Source organism: Chamaea fasciata, unplaced genomic scaffold (assembly GCF_029207755.1).
Source record: "Chamaea fasciata isolate MVZ Bird 193981 ecotype frontalis unplaced genomic scaffold, bChaFas1.0.hap1 SCAF_4, whole genome shotgun sequence".
Classification (NCBI taxonomy): Eukaryota; Metazoa; Chordata; class Aves; order Passeriformes; family Sylviidae; genus Chamaea; species Chamaea fasciata.
Genome location: NW_027094089.1, coordinates 74,536,732 through 74,551,056, shown reverse-complemented (window position 1 = coordinate 74,551,056; position 14,325 = coordinate 74,536,732). Strand labels below are relative to the sequence as shown.

The 14,325-nt window shown below is 46.3% G+C and overlaps 1 protein-coding gene across 2 annotated transcripts in view; it reads left to right on the top strand.

Annotated features, from left to right (window-relative positions):
• The window catches only part of DOCK11 (dedicator of cytokinesis 11), a 78,932-nt gene that overhangs the window by 26,695 nt on the left and 37,912 nt on the right, over positions 1-14,325 (top strand). For both annotated transcript variants that reach the window (XM_066182046.1, XM_066182048.1), the window contains exons 9-24: positions 397-476; positions 875-958; positions 2,849-2,989; positions 4,627-4,836; positions 5,159-5,281; positions 6,248-6,330; positions 7,834-7,956; positions 8,132-8,208; positions 8,712-8,896; positions 8,985-9,050; positions 9,175-9,267; positions 9,666-9,789; positions 10,405-10,526; positions 10,949-11,035; positions 12,248-12,337; positions 13,857-13,975. In XM_066182046.1, the coding sequence (XP_066038143.1) occupies positions 397-476; positions 875-958; positions 2,849-2,989; positions 4,627-4,836; positions 5,159-5,281; positions 6,248-6,330; positions 7,834-7,956; positions 8,132-8,208; positions 8,712-8,896; positions 8,985-9,050; positions 9,175-9,267; positions 9,666-9,789; positions 10,405-10,526; positions 10,949-11,035; positions 12,248-12,337; positions 13,857-13,975 (1,807 nt within the window). The remainder of the gene's footprint in view (positions 1-396; positions 477-874; positions 959-2,848; positions 2,990-4,626; positions 4,837-5,158; positions 5,282-6,247; positions 6,331-7,833; positions 7,957-8,131; positions 8,209-8,711; positions 8,897-8,984; positions 9,051-9,174; positions 9,268-9,665; positions 9,790-10,404; positions 10,527-10,948; positions 11,036-12,247; positions 12,338-13,856; positions 13,976-14,325) is intronic.

Here is a 14,325-nt window from a genome sequence, read left to right as displayed (position 1 = left end):
GCAGTGTGCCTGGAGAAGTGTATACTGTACTGTATTTAAGGCAAGAATTGTGGCTGACACACAGTATCATGCAAAGAGACTTAGTATAACACAGATCACAGCCTGAGGAATAAGAGTGGAGGGAAACATGACCTTTCTTCTGGATGGGAAATCCATGGCGAAGTTTCAAGGCTCCTGGAAAATTTGCTCTGTGCTGAAGTTCTGCTTTGGGCAGACCTAGCAGACTGTAATATTACGCTTTGATACTGGTAATGCATGGAAAAATCTTACTCCCAAGGAATGGAAAAGTCTCCGTAGACTGTTTCTGTGCTATTGTTAGCAAATACTGCAGGATGCTTTCTGGCAGAGTGGTGCTTCTGCAGTTGTTTTGAACATCTGTTTCTTGTGTCCTTGCAGATGATGAATCGAGCACACAGGGAAAGTCAGAGAACATCCTGGAGAGCCTGGAGAGAAGCATGCATCCAGAGCTGATGAAGGTATTGTGTTTGCAGGATCACTCTCCCCATCGACAGCTACTTCTCTCCAGCTTATCTGTGAGAGGTGTTTTCTGATTTCTGTGTCTCCAGCTCTGGGGAAGCTGGGCAGGCCCCAAGTCCTGGTGGGGTCTCTGTTACCCCACCTGTCGGCCTCATGGATGGAGCCCCATGGTTTGAGGCTTTCCTCAGTTCCAAGTGTGGTTGCCTGCTTCCGCCTGCTTTTTCCTTCAGCATACCCTCTGCACTGTCCTTGCACCGTGTCAGTGCTTTGCATCAGCTCATGTATCACAAAGGCAACCTGAAAGATAGTTATTTTGTTTTGACTCAGTTTTTTCCCAGTAAGGAGTGCTTGCCTCTGTGTAGCCAGGCACTAATATCAATGCTTTCCTTTGTCCTAGTACGGAAGAGAAACAGATCAACTAAACAAACTGAGCAGAAATGATGGAAGACAAAACATCTTTTCTTTTGACCCTGAAGTCCAGGTAAACATTCCCACATTTTCCAGTGGGAGGTTTTGCTCACTGTGTCATGCCTCCCTCGTCCCCTTGCGTGGCCACAGCATTTGCCTGCAGAAGCAGCATATTTTCCAGGGGAGAACAGAAGTGCAGCCCATATTCCTGTCAGTGAGAGCAGAATGAAATATCAGTGCCCAGGTGATAGCTCTAATACAGGGAAGAGTTGCAGCAGCCCCACACATGGCCTCCCTCCAGCTTTGCTGGCATTTGTGTGATGCATCCTGATGTTGCTGGATTTCAAACCAGATTTTCTCTGGGGCTTTGAGAAGTTCTCATGCTTGCAAGAAAAAGCAGAGGAGGAGGTATTGCATGGATACCTGCAGTGCTGGATGGGCTCAGCACAGCTGGCACAGGGAGCAGTGGTGGCAAAGGCCATGGCAGGGGTTTACAGGGAGAGCCTCAGTCTTCAGGGAGTTTTCAAATACAGAAACAGACAAATTGGAAAAAAAACATCCTGTACTTGTCTGATGCACTGGAATAGAGGGTCACTGTCTGTTGGCCTGTTTTCTTCTTGGCTTTGAACTTGAATTCTCTGCCAGGGTCCAGGTGTGGGATTTCAGTGGAATGAGCTGCAATTGCTAACAGAGTTTTAGAGAACTGTTCCAGTGTACGTCATTGTTTCTGGTTCTCCTTCTGGTTTGGCGTGTTCACACCTGTAAAATAGAACATTCTGGTTTAACAAGGAAATGTAATTAGTCTTTAAAAGGTTTAGTTGTACAAAAGGAAATTTTCTCTTGGCAATTCTTTAGAGTCTTTAACAGAAGGAAGATAAGCATCCAGGAGTCTTTTTAGTTGTTTGGGTTTTTTTTAGGAGAAGTTCTGAGAAGCTTCCTACGTTCTAGTCAGATAATAAAAATGGAAATATTACTCAGTAATACTTCGTATTGCTCCACTCATAGTGGAGCATCTAAGATAACTTATTTTATCTAGACAAATGGCTAGGCTGAATTCACTCCCCTCTTTCTTTACCCAGAGCACGTCATTCTGGTGTGGGTCAGTTGGATCTGCTCTAACACCAGGCATTCAGAGCCTGCTTCAGTCAGTGCTGGTACATGCACACTTACATGCTTGGTGCTAAGGAGGCTGGCAGCGGGAACGTATACCTGCCATATACTTTCCTCACGAAAAGAAAACAAGGGAAACAAAAATACCTGCTGGTATTTAGGAGTGTTTGGTAGCTCTGTCTCCGCAGTGCCCAGCACAATATGTGTGTCAGAGGCTGAGGGTCTTTGGTTGCAAATGTGCCTGCTCTTTGAGGAGGGTGGGTGTGGAGGCACAGACCAGGCATGGGTGTTCTGGGTTAGGGAGGAGGTGATGATATAATCGAGCCTGTTTGGATTTCCCAGCCAGACACTCTTTGCTGTTTCTAGCCATACCAGTTACTGCTGTGCTGCTGTACATGCTTTCCACTTTGAAATGTTGCTCACAATCCCAGGTGTGCCTTCTCTCTATTTCAGGCACAGGGGTCATCTCTAACCTAGTCATATCTTCTTGGTGGAAGATACTTTGCTGATTGTGATGTTGTTTTATGTTCCTCTTTTTTCCCCAAGCTCTCAGTGGTATTTGGGAGGATCCCCCGGGTTACAACAAAGCAGGAAGGAACTGAAATAATTTTGAGGTTTAGTTTGCTGTGCTCTACAAAACAGGCTGCTAAAAATTCATCCATACCCATGAATTCATGTCTTGAATACCTTTGTGTAACCTCATGAATTTGCACTCATTTGTGAGCGTCTTGTACCATTTGGATCACTTAAAAAAACTGATAAAGATAGTATTGGCAGTAATGTGATCCTTTAACGTTATTCTGGGGGTTGTTTTCTTTTTCAATGAGACCAGATTTGTTTGTTTGCTGTCTAGAGACTCGATTTCTCAGGGATTGAGCCAGATGTGAAGCCTTTTGAAGAAAAGTGCAGCAGACGATTCGTGGTTTGCTGCCAGGACTTCTCTCTCAACCTCCTCGCTCAGCTGAGTGACAGGGCAGAGGAAAGACCCACCAACGTAAGGGAAGCTCCAGCATGTCTGGCTTTGTCTTTTTTTCCTCTCACCAGCAAGAAAATATCTTGGCAAATTAATCTAGGGGGGGATAAAATGATCCCATTTTGCCATGAGCACCAGTGAGACCTGGACATGCTGGCCCAGAGTCCTTGCAGGATTTGTTTGCCTTGGTATTTTGGTGTTCCAAAAACGTGTTTGGGGACAGGGTCTGTGCTGACGTGCCTCAGCCTGCCAGAAACTGAGACTACTGGGAAACCTGTGGTTCAGGGGCACAGGGAATGGGGAGTGTGTGTCTGCCAAATTCTACATCCCTATGGAAGTCCTGTTGGTAGATGATTAAGCTCCATCTCCAAACCACTCATGGCTGTGTTTTATTTCCCCTAATGGCAAGGAATTTCCCTGTTCTGGAACCTTCTTCTGACTCCCAACCTAACTCTATTCACAGTCACTTTATTATATACGTTTGTTATTGTGCCAAAGTTGTACCTTAGCCTAAAAACTCTTGTATTTTCTCAGCCTCTGATGTCTGTAGACAGCTATTACATCTCACCTCAGCCTTTGTTCTGCTGGGCTGAACAGACCAGTCTCCTCCAGTCTTTCTTCCCAAATCAAATCCCTGCTGTCATGTCCTGTGCTTGCTCTGGCTGGACTCAGCCCTTTCTGGAGAGGTACAGAGCAGCAGGGGCGGCAGGGGCACCAGCACTGCCCCGTCTCTACTGATGCTGCCCTGTCTGATGCCTGGTAGAATCACAAAGGGGTTTTTGTGATGGTTTCATATTGGCAGCTCACAGCTCTGATACACAACACCAGGCTCAGTAACTCCCAGCAGATGGATGCATTTTTAACAGCAAAGATTCTTGTTATCCATCCTTAATCAGGTCCAGAGTGAGACCTAATCAGCACATTTTCAGCATTGATGTAATGCCTCCAAGTCATGCTGGAATGTCTTGGGCATGCTACAGTTTTATCTTCAGGCCTGGATTTTTATCTTTCCATGGATGCACATCTACTAGGATGTTTGAATTAGAAATACATGAATTATTGTCACTTGCCTGGTGCTGTCAAGGTCAGTAGCTACAAAGCAGTTGGTAGATTTTGCATATGCATTTCCTCAGCTTTGTCAGCCTTGTATTTGAGCTTTCCTGTCTGGGAGAGCTAATTTTCCTCCTGGGATAGTATCTGAGGAACATTTTGAGTGTCACAGTTGAGCCATCCAGAGCTGATGGACTTTGGAAAATAAATATAGTGATTTTTAGCAGGTGATCATAAACACTCTTAAGCTGATTTCTCATTGCAAAACGATAAACAGCTCTGATAAATTGAGTTAATCTTCTCTTTCTGACTTCATAGTTTACCAGTTACATAAAAAAAATACGGATTTCATTCTTTATATTTCATATAACTTTGTTCAAACTGACTAGATCAAAATGCAAGAAGGTGCAGGAAGAAATGGATCTGTATATTTATAAAGCAAATAAACATGGATTGTGTGTCACAGTTCTGTAAAATGCTGGTGTACCAAACTAAAGGAACAAACAGAAGCAGAAGGTTCCCAGTTTCCTTATCAGGGGAAGCAATGCATGTTGATACTCTTGAGCCTGTGCATTTTTTATGACACGCGTGTTCAATAAAATTTCCAGGTTGAGCCCTTTTTTCTAAGCTTGGCATTATTCGACCTGAAAAGTAACTGCAAGATTTCAGCTGACTTCCACGTGGACTTGAACCCACCATCTGTCCGGGAGATGCTGCTGGATAACTCCGAGCCCGGAGCCGAGGGCACCCAGGGACACGGTCCTGACCAGAGCCTTGTGCATGGGGTCCCTGAGTCCTGCCTGCACTACATAAAACGGGTGAATATCTCACTTTCTCCTCATTCTGTGCCACTGCTGAGGCTTTTCAGTGATTTTGAAGTGTGTTGTTATCCACTCTGTGCTGACCAGCAGCCAGCGTTTCTCTTGAGTTTTGGTCTAAGTTGCCAAGCGGGGCTCACTGGCAGCGACAGGCGAAGCTCCAAGGAGAGTTTTCCAAGACTTGGCCATGCCCAAGCCTAGTGAGCCCCTGTGGCCCATCCCCAGGGCAGGGTGTGGGAAAGGGCAGTGGGGTGATCAGGGCCAGACCCCGTGGTGCACTTCAGGGTCCTGCTGTGTGATAGCTGCTGCCTCTCTGTTGCAGGGGGTGTTCTCCGTGACCAACCCTCACACAGAGATCTTCCTGGTGGCCCGTGTGGAGAAGGTGCTGCAGGGCAGCATTGCCCACTGCGTCGAGCCTTACATGAAAAACTCGGACCCCGGGAAGGTACATGGGGCTGGGGCCTTGGGAGTATCAGCTGAGGGATGCTGTCTGCTGCTGCAGGGAGTAGAGCCGGATGAAACGTGGGTTGTTCTGCTGCTCTTCTGTTTCTTTCTGGCTAATAAAGTCTTTGTCCATTCTGTTTGCATTGCCCCCAGGCTGGCTTCAGTTGGGCTGTCCTGGGTGACTTGATTCCTTCCCAGGATTTTTAGAAGAGCCAAGCATTTGGGGCCAGACCTTTTCCCATTACACTTCAGCAAGCCAAAACCTGGGGTGGCAGGAAAAAGTGGGACACTTCATCTCCAGAATGAAGCATCTGCATAAAATCATGGAATCCTTTATCTTGGAAAAACCCTATAAAATCATTGAGTCCCACCATTAACCCAACACTGTCAACCCCACCACTAAACCATGTCCCTAAGCACTACGTCTACATGTGTTTTAAATACCTCTACCACTTCTCTGGGCAGCCCATTCCAGTGCTTGACAGCCCTTTAAGCAAAGAAATTTTTCCTGACATCCAAGGGAGAGGCCCTGCTGCTGCCACCAGCATCAATCTCTGCATCCAGGTGGAGCTGGTGCTGCCTTGTTGCAGCCAGTCAAGAGTAGTTCCTGAAAAGTCAATTATAGAATACCTTGGCATTCCCTTGGTACACTTTGTAAGTCTGTATAGGATGAGCCAATTGCAGTCAGTTTTGGAAGATAAACCCTTTAGCAAGTAGAGCACTGATACCCCAACAGTTCAATCCTGAGGAGGTTTAACATGACTGCCCAGAACGTTTGCTATTGCTTTGCAAAGTTACAGCTGTAGGTGGTGGGAAGGGACAGACAAGGATGTCTGTCAGCTGCGCTGGTGCCTGGGGAACAGATGAAGAGATGCTGCTCCCTGGAGACTGCAGCGTCCTTCACTGCTGTTCTGGGACAGCATCAAGGTCCTGGCACACTCTGACCTGCCTCTCTCATGTTTTGCAGACTGCCCAGAAGGTCCATAAGGTGGCCAAGCAGGTGTGCAGCCGTCTGGGGCAGTACCGGATGCCCTTCGGCTGGGCTGCCAGGTCAGTGCTGGGTAACTTCAGGCTGGGCTCTGCCCACAGTGGCAGCTGCTGCTGCTGCTGCTGAGAGGGACCTGGGACGTGGTTGGGCAAAGGGCCAAGTGGCTGAAGTCAGTGAGGTTGCAGCTGAGGGCAGAGTTCGGCTCTGAGTCCCAAGAAGAAATTGGGATTGGCCTGAAATGCTCTATCTAGAATTAGAAACAAAACATAGAAAAGTAAACAGGGTTAGGGCTGGGAAGGCAGTAACCTTCCTACTGACCTGTAAGTACTGCTGTCAGGACAGAACATTCCTGGGGACAAAATACACTGTCCCATGATACCAAGGGACTCACTGCAGAAATTCCCTCCTGGCACCAGCCATTGCTAAGGACAGGATGAGAGCAGAGGACTTCCCAGCCTGGCAGTGACAATCAGACAGGGTTTGTTTTCTATCTTAAACTCTGCTTTAATTAATGTTCTTGGGAATGGCTGGAGGTAGTGATCCCATTCCCTTGCTGTTCTTTTACTGAGACTGGTAAGTATGTCAGTGCTAACTCTCTTAAATCTCAGTCAGAGGAAGGCAAGATCATCTACTGCCTCCTAGTGCTGAATTGCATTTTGGTGCTGACAAAAGGGCTGAGAATGACATGGGAACACAGAAAGCTGTCACAATGGAATGGAGTTTGAGGGTATTCTGCTTGCAATGTATATTCCTGAACTGGATGTTGCTGTGATGCTGGCTGCTCATCTTTGGGATGGTGGTTTTGGGATGCAGCTGGATCCTGGGAGCCAGCACTCAGTCCTCTTCCAAGTAGATCCTCACCCTAATGGTGGGCTCTGGGCAGGCATTGACTTTGACTGGCTTCAGGTTTGTTCCTGCTGGGTAAAGAGCTGCCTTTGGACACCAGGGAGCTGAGTGGGCTGGTGGGGGAGCTGTCTTGCTCTGCATCCCTGGAACATTTGCCCTGTGGGTCTCAGAGGAAAGTGGTTGCACAGAAGGGGACTGCAGATGCTTTAATGTTCTTGTTATACACAGACACCCATTATTTTCAAGGACAGAGATGCTAGTATTCATCCAGGGTAGAATCCAGTCTCCTGCTCTGGCTTCAGGAAGAGGCTGATGGGTGTCCCCAAACTGGTTTTTGTTGTGCACTCCTTTCCTAGGAGGATTTCTGTGCTCTGACCCCATATACAAGTGGGAAGGTGCATTACCACTTGCTGTTAGTGGGAGGGGTTGGAAGGGTGTTTGGTTGTGGACCAGGCTTGGAAATGGGCTGAGTGTGTCCTTCTGACCAGGCTGGAGAGAGGGGAATGGGTAATGATGTCCCATGTGATTTTGTGTGACAACTGCAGCCTGGGTGGGGTCTAAGCACCAGTCAGGGTTGGAGGGCAGTCAGGTCTGTGGTTTTGGGAGCACTTACAGGCCAGTGAACCTCTTGCCTGTTGAACTGTCTCTCAGATGTGTCAAAGATGTCAGTGTCTGTATATTTACGAACATTTAGAAAGCACACCTCTTCTTTTCTGCAGGCCAGTTTTCAAAGACTCCCAGGGCACTCTTGATGCTGATGGAAAATTCTCACCCCTCTACAAGCAAGACAGTGGCAAACTCTCAAATGAAGATATGCTGAAGCTTTTAGCTGAGTATAAGAAGTAAGTGTGAGAGACTTCTGGTGTAGGGACTGGGCATGCATTTTGACATACAGCAGCTAAATGTAAGTATGAGATGACAAATTCTAAAATCTGGTAGGTAGCAAAAAATGCTGATGACATGCTCAGCATCTGAGCTTTCAAGGTTCACACTCTTGTTCCTTTGTCTCTAACACAGGCCAGAGAAGACAAAACTGCAGGTCATTCCAGCCCAGTTAAATATCATCATCAAAGACATCCCACTAGACTTCACAAGTAAGGATCTTGGATCTTGACATAAGTGCTGATGGCCTGAGCCTCAGGAGTTAATGCTTCTAGGGGGGATTTTGCTGTTTCATTAACAAGAGTATCTCAGGGCTGCAATGAGAAATGGGTAATTCAGCACAACCACTGACTTGTAAGTCTTTCTGATGCATACTGTGGAGGAGATGTGATCCAAGAACAGGGATTTACCTGAGGGATTGATCTGCTCTACAGTTCAGCCATCACATCCTAAATCCAGAGGAAGCCAGCGGCTTACTTCTAAACCCATCTCAAATGAAATTTTTGATCCATAGCATTGTAGGGCTTTAAAAACCTGGTCCGTGTTTCTGATTCTTTACCTTGGATTTAAAGAAACTAAAGCAAAGAAAAGATTTGTGATGTGTTCAGTGTCATTCCATGGGCTTTTGGCAACTCCTGTCACAGGTTATGTAGGCTAATCTGTCCAAAAGGCTTTTCTAGTGGACATAATTTTTTGTGTTCTTATTCTCATCCAGATTGTTTCACAGCTTCTTATATCCCTATAAAACCTTTTGAGAAGGACAGTGAGGACATTGCAGTTGAAGTGGAGGAGCTTGTCCCAGAAGTTGCAAAATACTGTTACCCCTACACAGTCTACAAGAACCACCTCTATGTCTACCCCTTGCACTTGAAGTATGAGAACCAGAAGGTGTTTGCAAAGGTGAGTGACCTGGGCAGTGACCTGCAGCCAGGCATGGTGTGGGCTGGGGTGATGCTGCTACTCATCCTTCTGTTCTCCCTCTTTTCAGGCAAGGAATATTGCTGTCTGTGTTGAGTTCAGGGATTCAGATGAAGCTGATGCCAAACCATTAAAGGTGGGTTAATGTTACTGGCGACTGGCAGGAGAAAAGCACTGAGTTTCCATGATCACTGGTTTAATTTGGCCAGCTGATTGAGGGTGGCAGGACCCTGAATTCAGCTCTTCATTTGTGTTTCCAGTGCATATATGGCAAACCCGGGGGCCCTCTGCTGACCACAAACGCGTATGCTGCCGTGCTGCATCACAACCAGAGCCCCGAGTTCTATGATGAGGTAAAAGCAAAGTGTGGGAAAAAGCAGATTTTCCAGGATGCTACAATGCCAAGGGGCTTTTCAGGATACCTCTTTTTCCAGGGCTGGGTGAAATACGGGTAAAAATAATCACCAGCCCTTCGCCTCAGCAGAAGGGCTCAGCAAAGCCAGAGCCTTTGTCAATTTTTAATGTCAGTTTGTTTTCTGCTGTCTTTACTGTCACGCTTTGTGCACTCCAATCACACACCCCCATTAATAAGTAATGTTGCAAATGTGATGAAAATGTTAGGAGTTATTTAAGATGGGTAAGAATGTGTCTTGTGTAACTGCATACAGCATAACATTTGTGAAATGAAATAGAACTAAAATATTACTCCACAACTACAAATACAGTCTGATCTATCATGATATCATTTTAGATTAAAATTGAGCTTCCAATTCACCTCCATCAAAAGCATCATTTGCTTTTCACCTTCTATCATGTCAGCTGTGAAATTAATACAAAGGCAACATCGAAAAAACAAGACACCGTTGAAACACAAGGTATGTTCAATGCTTAAATTACTTCTGTTGGAGTGTAAAAGGCCAAGATAAAACAAACATGAGAAAAATGTGATTAACCTACCAGCCTATCTGCATTTTCTTTTCTAAAAGCAACCTAATATGAAATTGTAGGTCTCAAATGGAATAAACTCGATGTTTTTAGTTTATATTGAAGCTCAAATTTTTGCTGCAGTCTGACGGTTTTTTCTGTATGGTCCTGACTTGATTTGCACAAATGTGCTGTTGTCAGGCAGGTCACCAATAAAAACTTGCTGTGAGATCAGGGTCTCAGGGGCTGATCCTACCAACACGAGGCATGTGCACACCTAGGTCCCACTGGTTGGGAAGCCTCTGCCTTCATCCAGTCCTCAAAGGACCCTCATGGTGCACAGCCATGGCTCACCCACTGTTCCTGCCCCTCAGCACCTGGTCCGTGCTGTGCCTGAATTTTGGTCACCAGGTAAAAGGTGCTTTAATGGCACTGACATGGTTGATCCCTTGCTGAAGCCACTTGCTCAGCTGCAGGTTTGGACTTCCCTGGGGTGAGACAGGGCTCTTCTAGAGCTGAGCACATAGCACTGTGTCTGATGACTGCTGCCGTGGTTGCCTCTGCAGTGGGGTTCTCCTGGGCGCCGCTGCTGAAGGACGGGCGGATCGTCACCCTGGAGCGGCACCTGCCAGTGTCATCCAACCTACCCCCTGGCTACCTGGGCCTTGGGGACACCGACTCACGGAAGGTAGGAAGGCCTTCCATTTAGGATGGGCTTAGATGGAAAAGGAGGAGGAAATTTGAGCTTTTGTTACCCCTGTAAAATCTGGGTTTCTGTTGGTGTGTTGCTCAGCTGGAAAGATCTCTACTGCAGGGCGCCTCCAAAGCTTCAAGTTCATAGGGATGGGAGACGGGACACCTTTAATGCCACTTTCTTGGCTTATGCAAGTTGTGGAGGGTTCTTCTGTGGTGGGCTGGGCTGTTGCAGATGGCACAGAGCAGGAGAGTGAGCCCATGCTCAGTGTGCATGTTTTCATGTGGAAGGTGGTGTTTGTGCTGGGGGTGAACCCCTTCTTCCACCCCAGCCAGTGCCTTCTGACCAGGTGTTTGCACAGAGCCACCTTCTCACCACAGTCTGAAACCAAGTACTTGAATGTTGTCTGTTCACAGCAGCCCAGCATGGATGCAAAGTGGGTGGATGGAGCAAAGCCACTGTTTAAAATCAGAATCCATTTGGACTCAACCATTTACACCCAGGTAAGTCAAACACCTTAAAACCTTCCAGCACAAATGCAAAGGAAGAGACTGCTGTGTCTCTACTACAGCTGAGCCATAGGTGGTGTGGGAAAGAGGGTACCTGGTATGCAAAGCAACACTGAGATACTTCTGAAGCAGCATAGCTGGGATTACTTGCAGGGATCTGCCCGTTGGCTGGATGGGATAAGATAATTGTGTGACTGAATGAGCCTAGTGAGAGGCTGATGTTTCCCTGGCCATTTGCTCTATGACTAGCAGGACCAAGGAGACATTTGAGCAAATGATCTCCTTGAATGATGGAAAACAGAGACTGGTGGATGTGAGAGGTTTCCCCAAACTGTAGAATCATTAATATTGAATAGACCTCTAAGATGATCTAGTCCAAGATAGTACTAGACTTTTTTTTTGTTTTTTTTTAAGTTCTCTGACAACAACAGACACAGGAAAACAGTCCTGGTTTCCCTTTGAAAGCAGTTCAGGCTATTTTACCAAGTCCTAGTGTGTTCTACTGTCTTTTGGTAGTGGTGAACTTCCCTAAGTTTAACATGATGTGCAGCAAAGATCCCCAGCACATTCTCTAGGGCATGTCCTGTCAGCATTGCTCCTGAGGGAATGCCCTTGGCTGGTTGTCATCAGCTACATTTACATTCAGAGCAAATGGCTTTCAGCATCTAATTTGGTTTTGGAGATTTACTGATTCTGTATAGCACTGAGAACAGCATAGTAGTCATGCTTCCCACTAGATTACATTTCCAGATGCTTTTCAGGTTTAAATAACCCAGTAATTAAATCTAACCTTGGAAGAGGATGGAGAGTAATGAGACGGAGAGTCTGCCTCAGATGGACAGTAGGAGGCAGGTGAGGCAGTTTGTGAGTTGCAGCTGTTGAGAAGGCTTCTGTTTCTCCAGGCCAGTGCTGGTTGGGGACTGGGGCTCAGAGTAGTACAACCTACCTTTTAACACTGCTGGAAGTTTTGTGTGCTTAATATTGAGGTCAGTTGGGAGCCAGGGGCTGAGCAGTGGGTGAGTATGTTGGAAAAGACAGAGAGCAGTCCTGGGAGATGGTAGCTGGGCATCAAAAGTGCCATGTCAAGGACATGGGGTTTGCTGGGGACATGGCTGCAGGTAAGTCACCAAATTTCCAAGTGCAAGCGGTGAAGTAGGGGCTGACAAATGTTGAGGCTGCTGAATTGAACTTCTTTGTCTCTTCCAGGACATGCACTTGCACAAATTCTTCCACTACTGCCAGTTGGTTCAGGCGGGAGCTAAGGAAGTGCCAGGAGAGCTGATTAAATACCTAAAGGTGAACAGTGCCTGTCACTGGGCTTCATTTGTGTTTTCAGACTGTCAGCAAATACCCAGAACCCTGCTCTGTGGGAACACATCCTTGCTGGGGCCAGTGCATTGTGCAGTACCCTTATTTTTGCTTTATGCTATCAGATGGGCTAGTATTTAAATGAAATGTTTTTTCATGTCCCTACATTCATTTTATCTTGTCAGACAATTTTCTGTGTGCTGCTTCCCTCTGGCTTCCACAAGGGATAAAACAAGCAGTCAGCATTGCTCTGCCATGCTCATGGCTAAGCTCTCTCCTGGTGGACTCACACACTCCTCCCTTGCTGCTCTAGGTTTGATTCAGCCCTTTAAACTGTAGCACAATTCCTTGTTTTCTGGAAGCCCATTCAAAAGAGGAGGTTTTTTCCAGGCTGAAAAAGATACGTGAGATTATCAGCCAGTTAAATTTGAGCAGAGGTGACCTATGACCTAGACCCAGCTTTTTGGTAATCACTGCAGCATGAGTAAGGGCTTTGGAGCAGGTCCAGCAAGGGCTTCTGCAGAGAATATTATTCTTGGCTATTTACTGTTTCCTTCCATAGCTGCCTGTTTTTGAGAGTGCTGCTGTAGCAACAGCTCTGCTTCCAGTGGTGGGGGTGTATCACTACAGGGCTACTTAATGTGTGCCGGACAATGTATAAATATTTTAAAAAATAGAAATAATAGCTGGTTACAAAAGCCAAGCACTAAAATCTCAGTAGCTTTGTTGTGAGCATTTTGCCAGGTCCCAGTCCTGCCGAGCCCCAGAGCCCTCACTGCAGCCTACAGACAGGGAGATAGGTATCTGCCAGCCACAAGTGAGGGATTCTTCACCACCAGCACCACCTCAATAATTTCAGTAATTTAAATAGCTAGATACAGATTTAAAAACCTTTCATTAGACTTGCAGGTTTGAAAACTGAAAATGAAACATGCTGTATTTCCCTAGACTCATAAATGAGCTTCAGGCACAAGAGCTCTGTGAGATTGGTGGAGAGCGTATGCACGAGACGATCTTGACCTTCACCAAGTGCCTTAAATTCCATTTTCAACAGCAAGCTATGCACTTTGAAAAGAAAAGTCTCTCTGAAAGTCATTGGGCAGCAGTTTTCCATGCTCCAAAGGCATTTGTGGAAACGGGACTTCAAAAAACTGGTGCAAGTGATGAGAAGGCTTAAGAGCAAAACTTCAGCCTTAAATTGTGGATTTTTCAAATCAAATGTGACCTTTAATTAAGTAATAGCTGCTTGGACACATCTGAGAGGAGGATTAACACCTGCTATGAGTGATTTGTGTTGCTCGCTGAAGGCTTGCAGCTGGGATCTGTCAGCTGGATGGAGGCAGCAAGTCCTACTATTAGTCCTATTTGTCCTGTCCTCCAGTGGGCTGAAGCATTTCACACCCTGAAACCTTTGTCCCATTGCCACAGAAATGTCTGCAGACTGTAAATGTTTAACATCTGCAACATGTTGAACTAAAAGTGTCTGTGTTTTGAACATTTGTTTTAGTGTTTGCACGCGATGGAGATCCAAGTAATGATTCAGTTTCTACCTGTAATTCTTATGCAACTATTTAGAGTCCTCACAAATGTGACACAGGAGGATGAAGTAGCTGTCAACTGCACCATGTAAGTTTTGGGTGAACCATCCAATGACAAATGCAAATCCACAAATGGCAGTGCAAAGCAGGGTCTGGTTTCCCAGCACAGCCTGCCAAGTGACAGCACTGTCTGTCCCCTACTGCTGCCTTCCCCTGGGTCATGTGGGTGTCATGGGGGCATTGTGAGGCTCTTGTCCTGGGAGTGGTGTGAGGAAAAACGTGGTACTTTAAAGATACTCCTGGATTGTTTCTCAAAAGACAAGGGGTTTAGTGGCTTTTGGAACTGAGTTATTGTCATGTCAAAAGGCTGCAGAGTGCCCAGGTGTGTCCCAGCTGTGGGGAGGAAAATCCTGGTCTCATTCTGGCATGCCAGTCCCT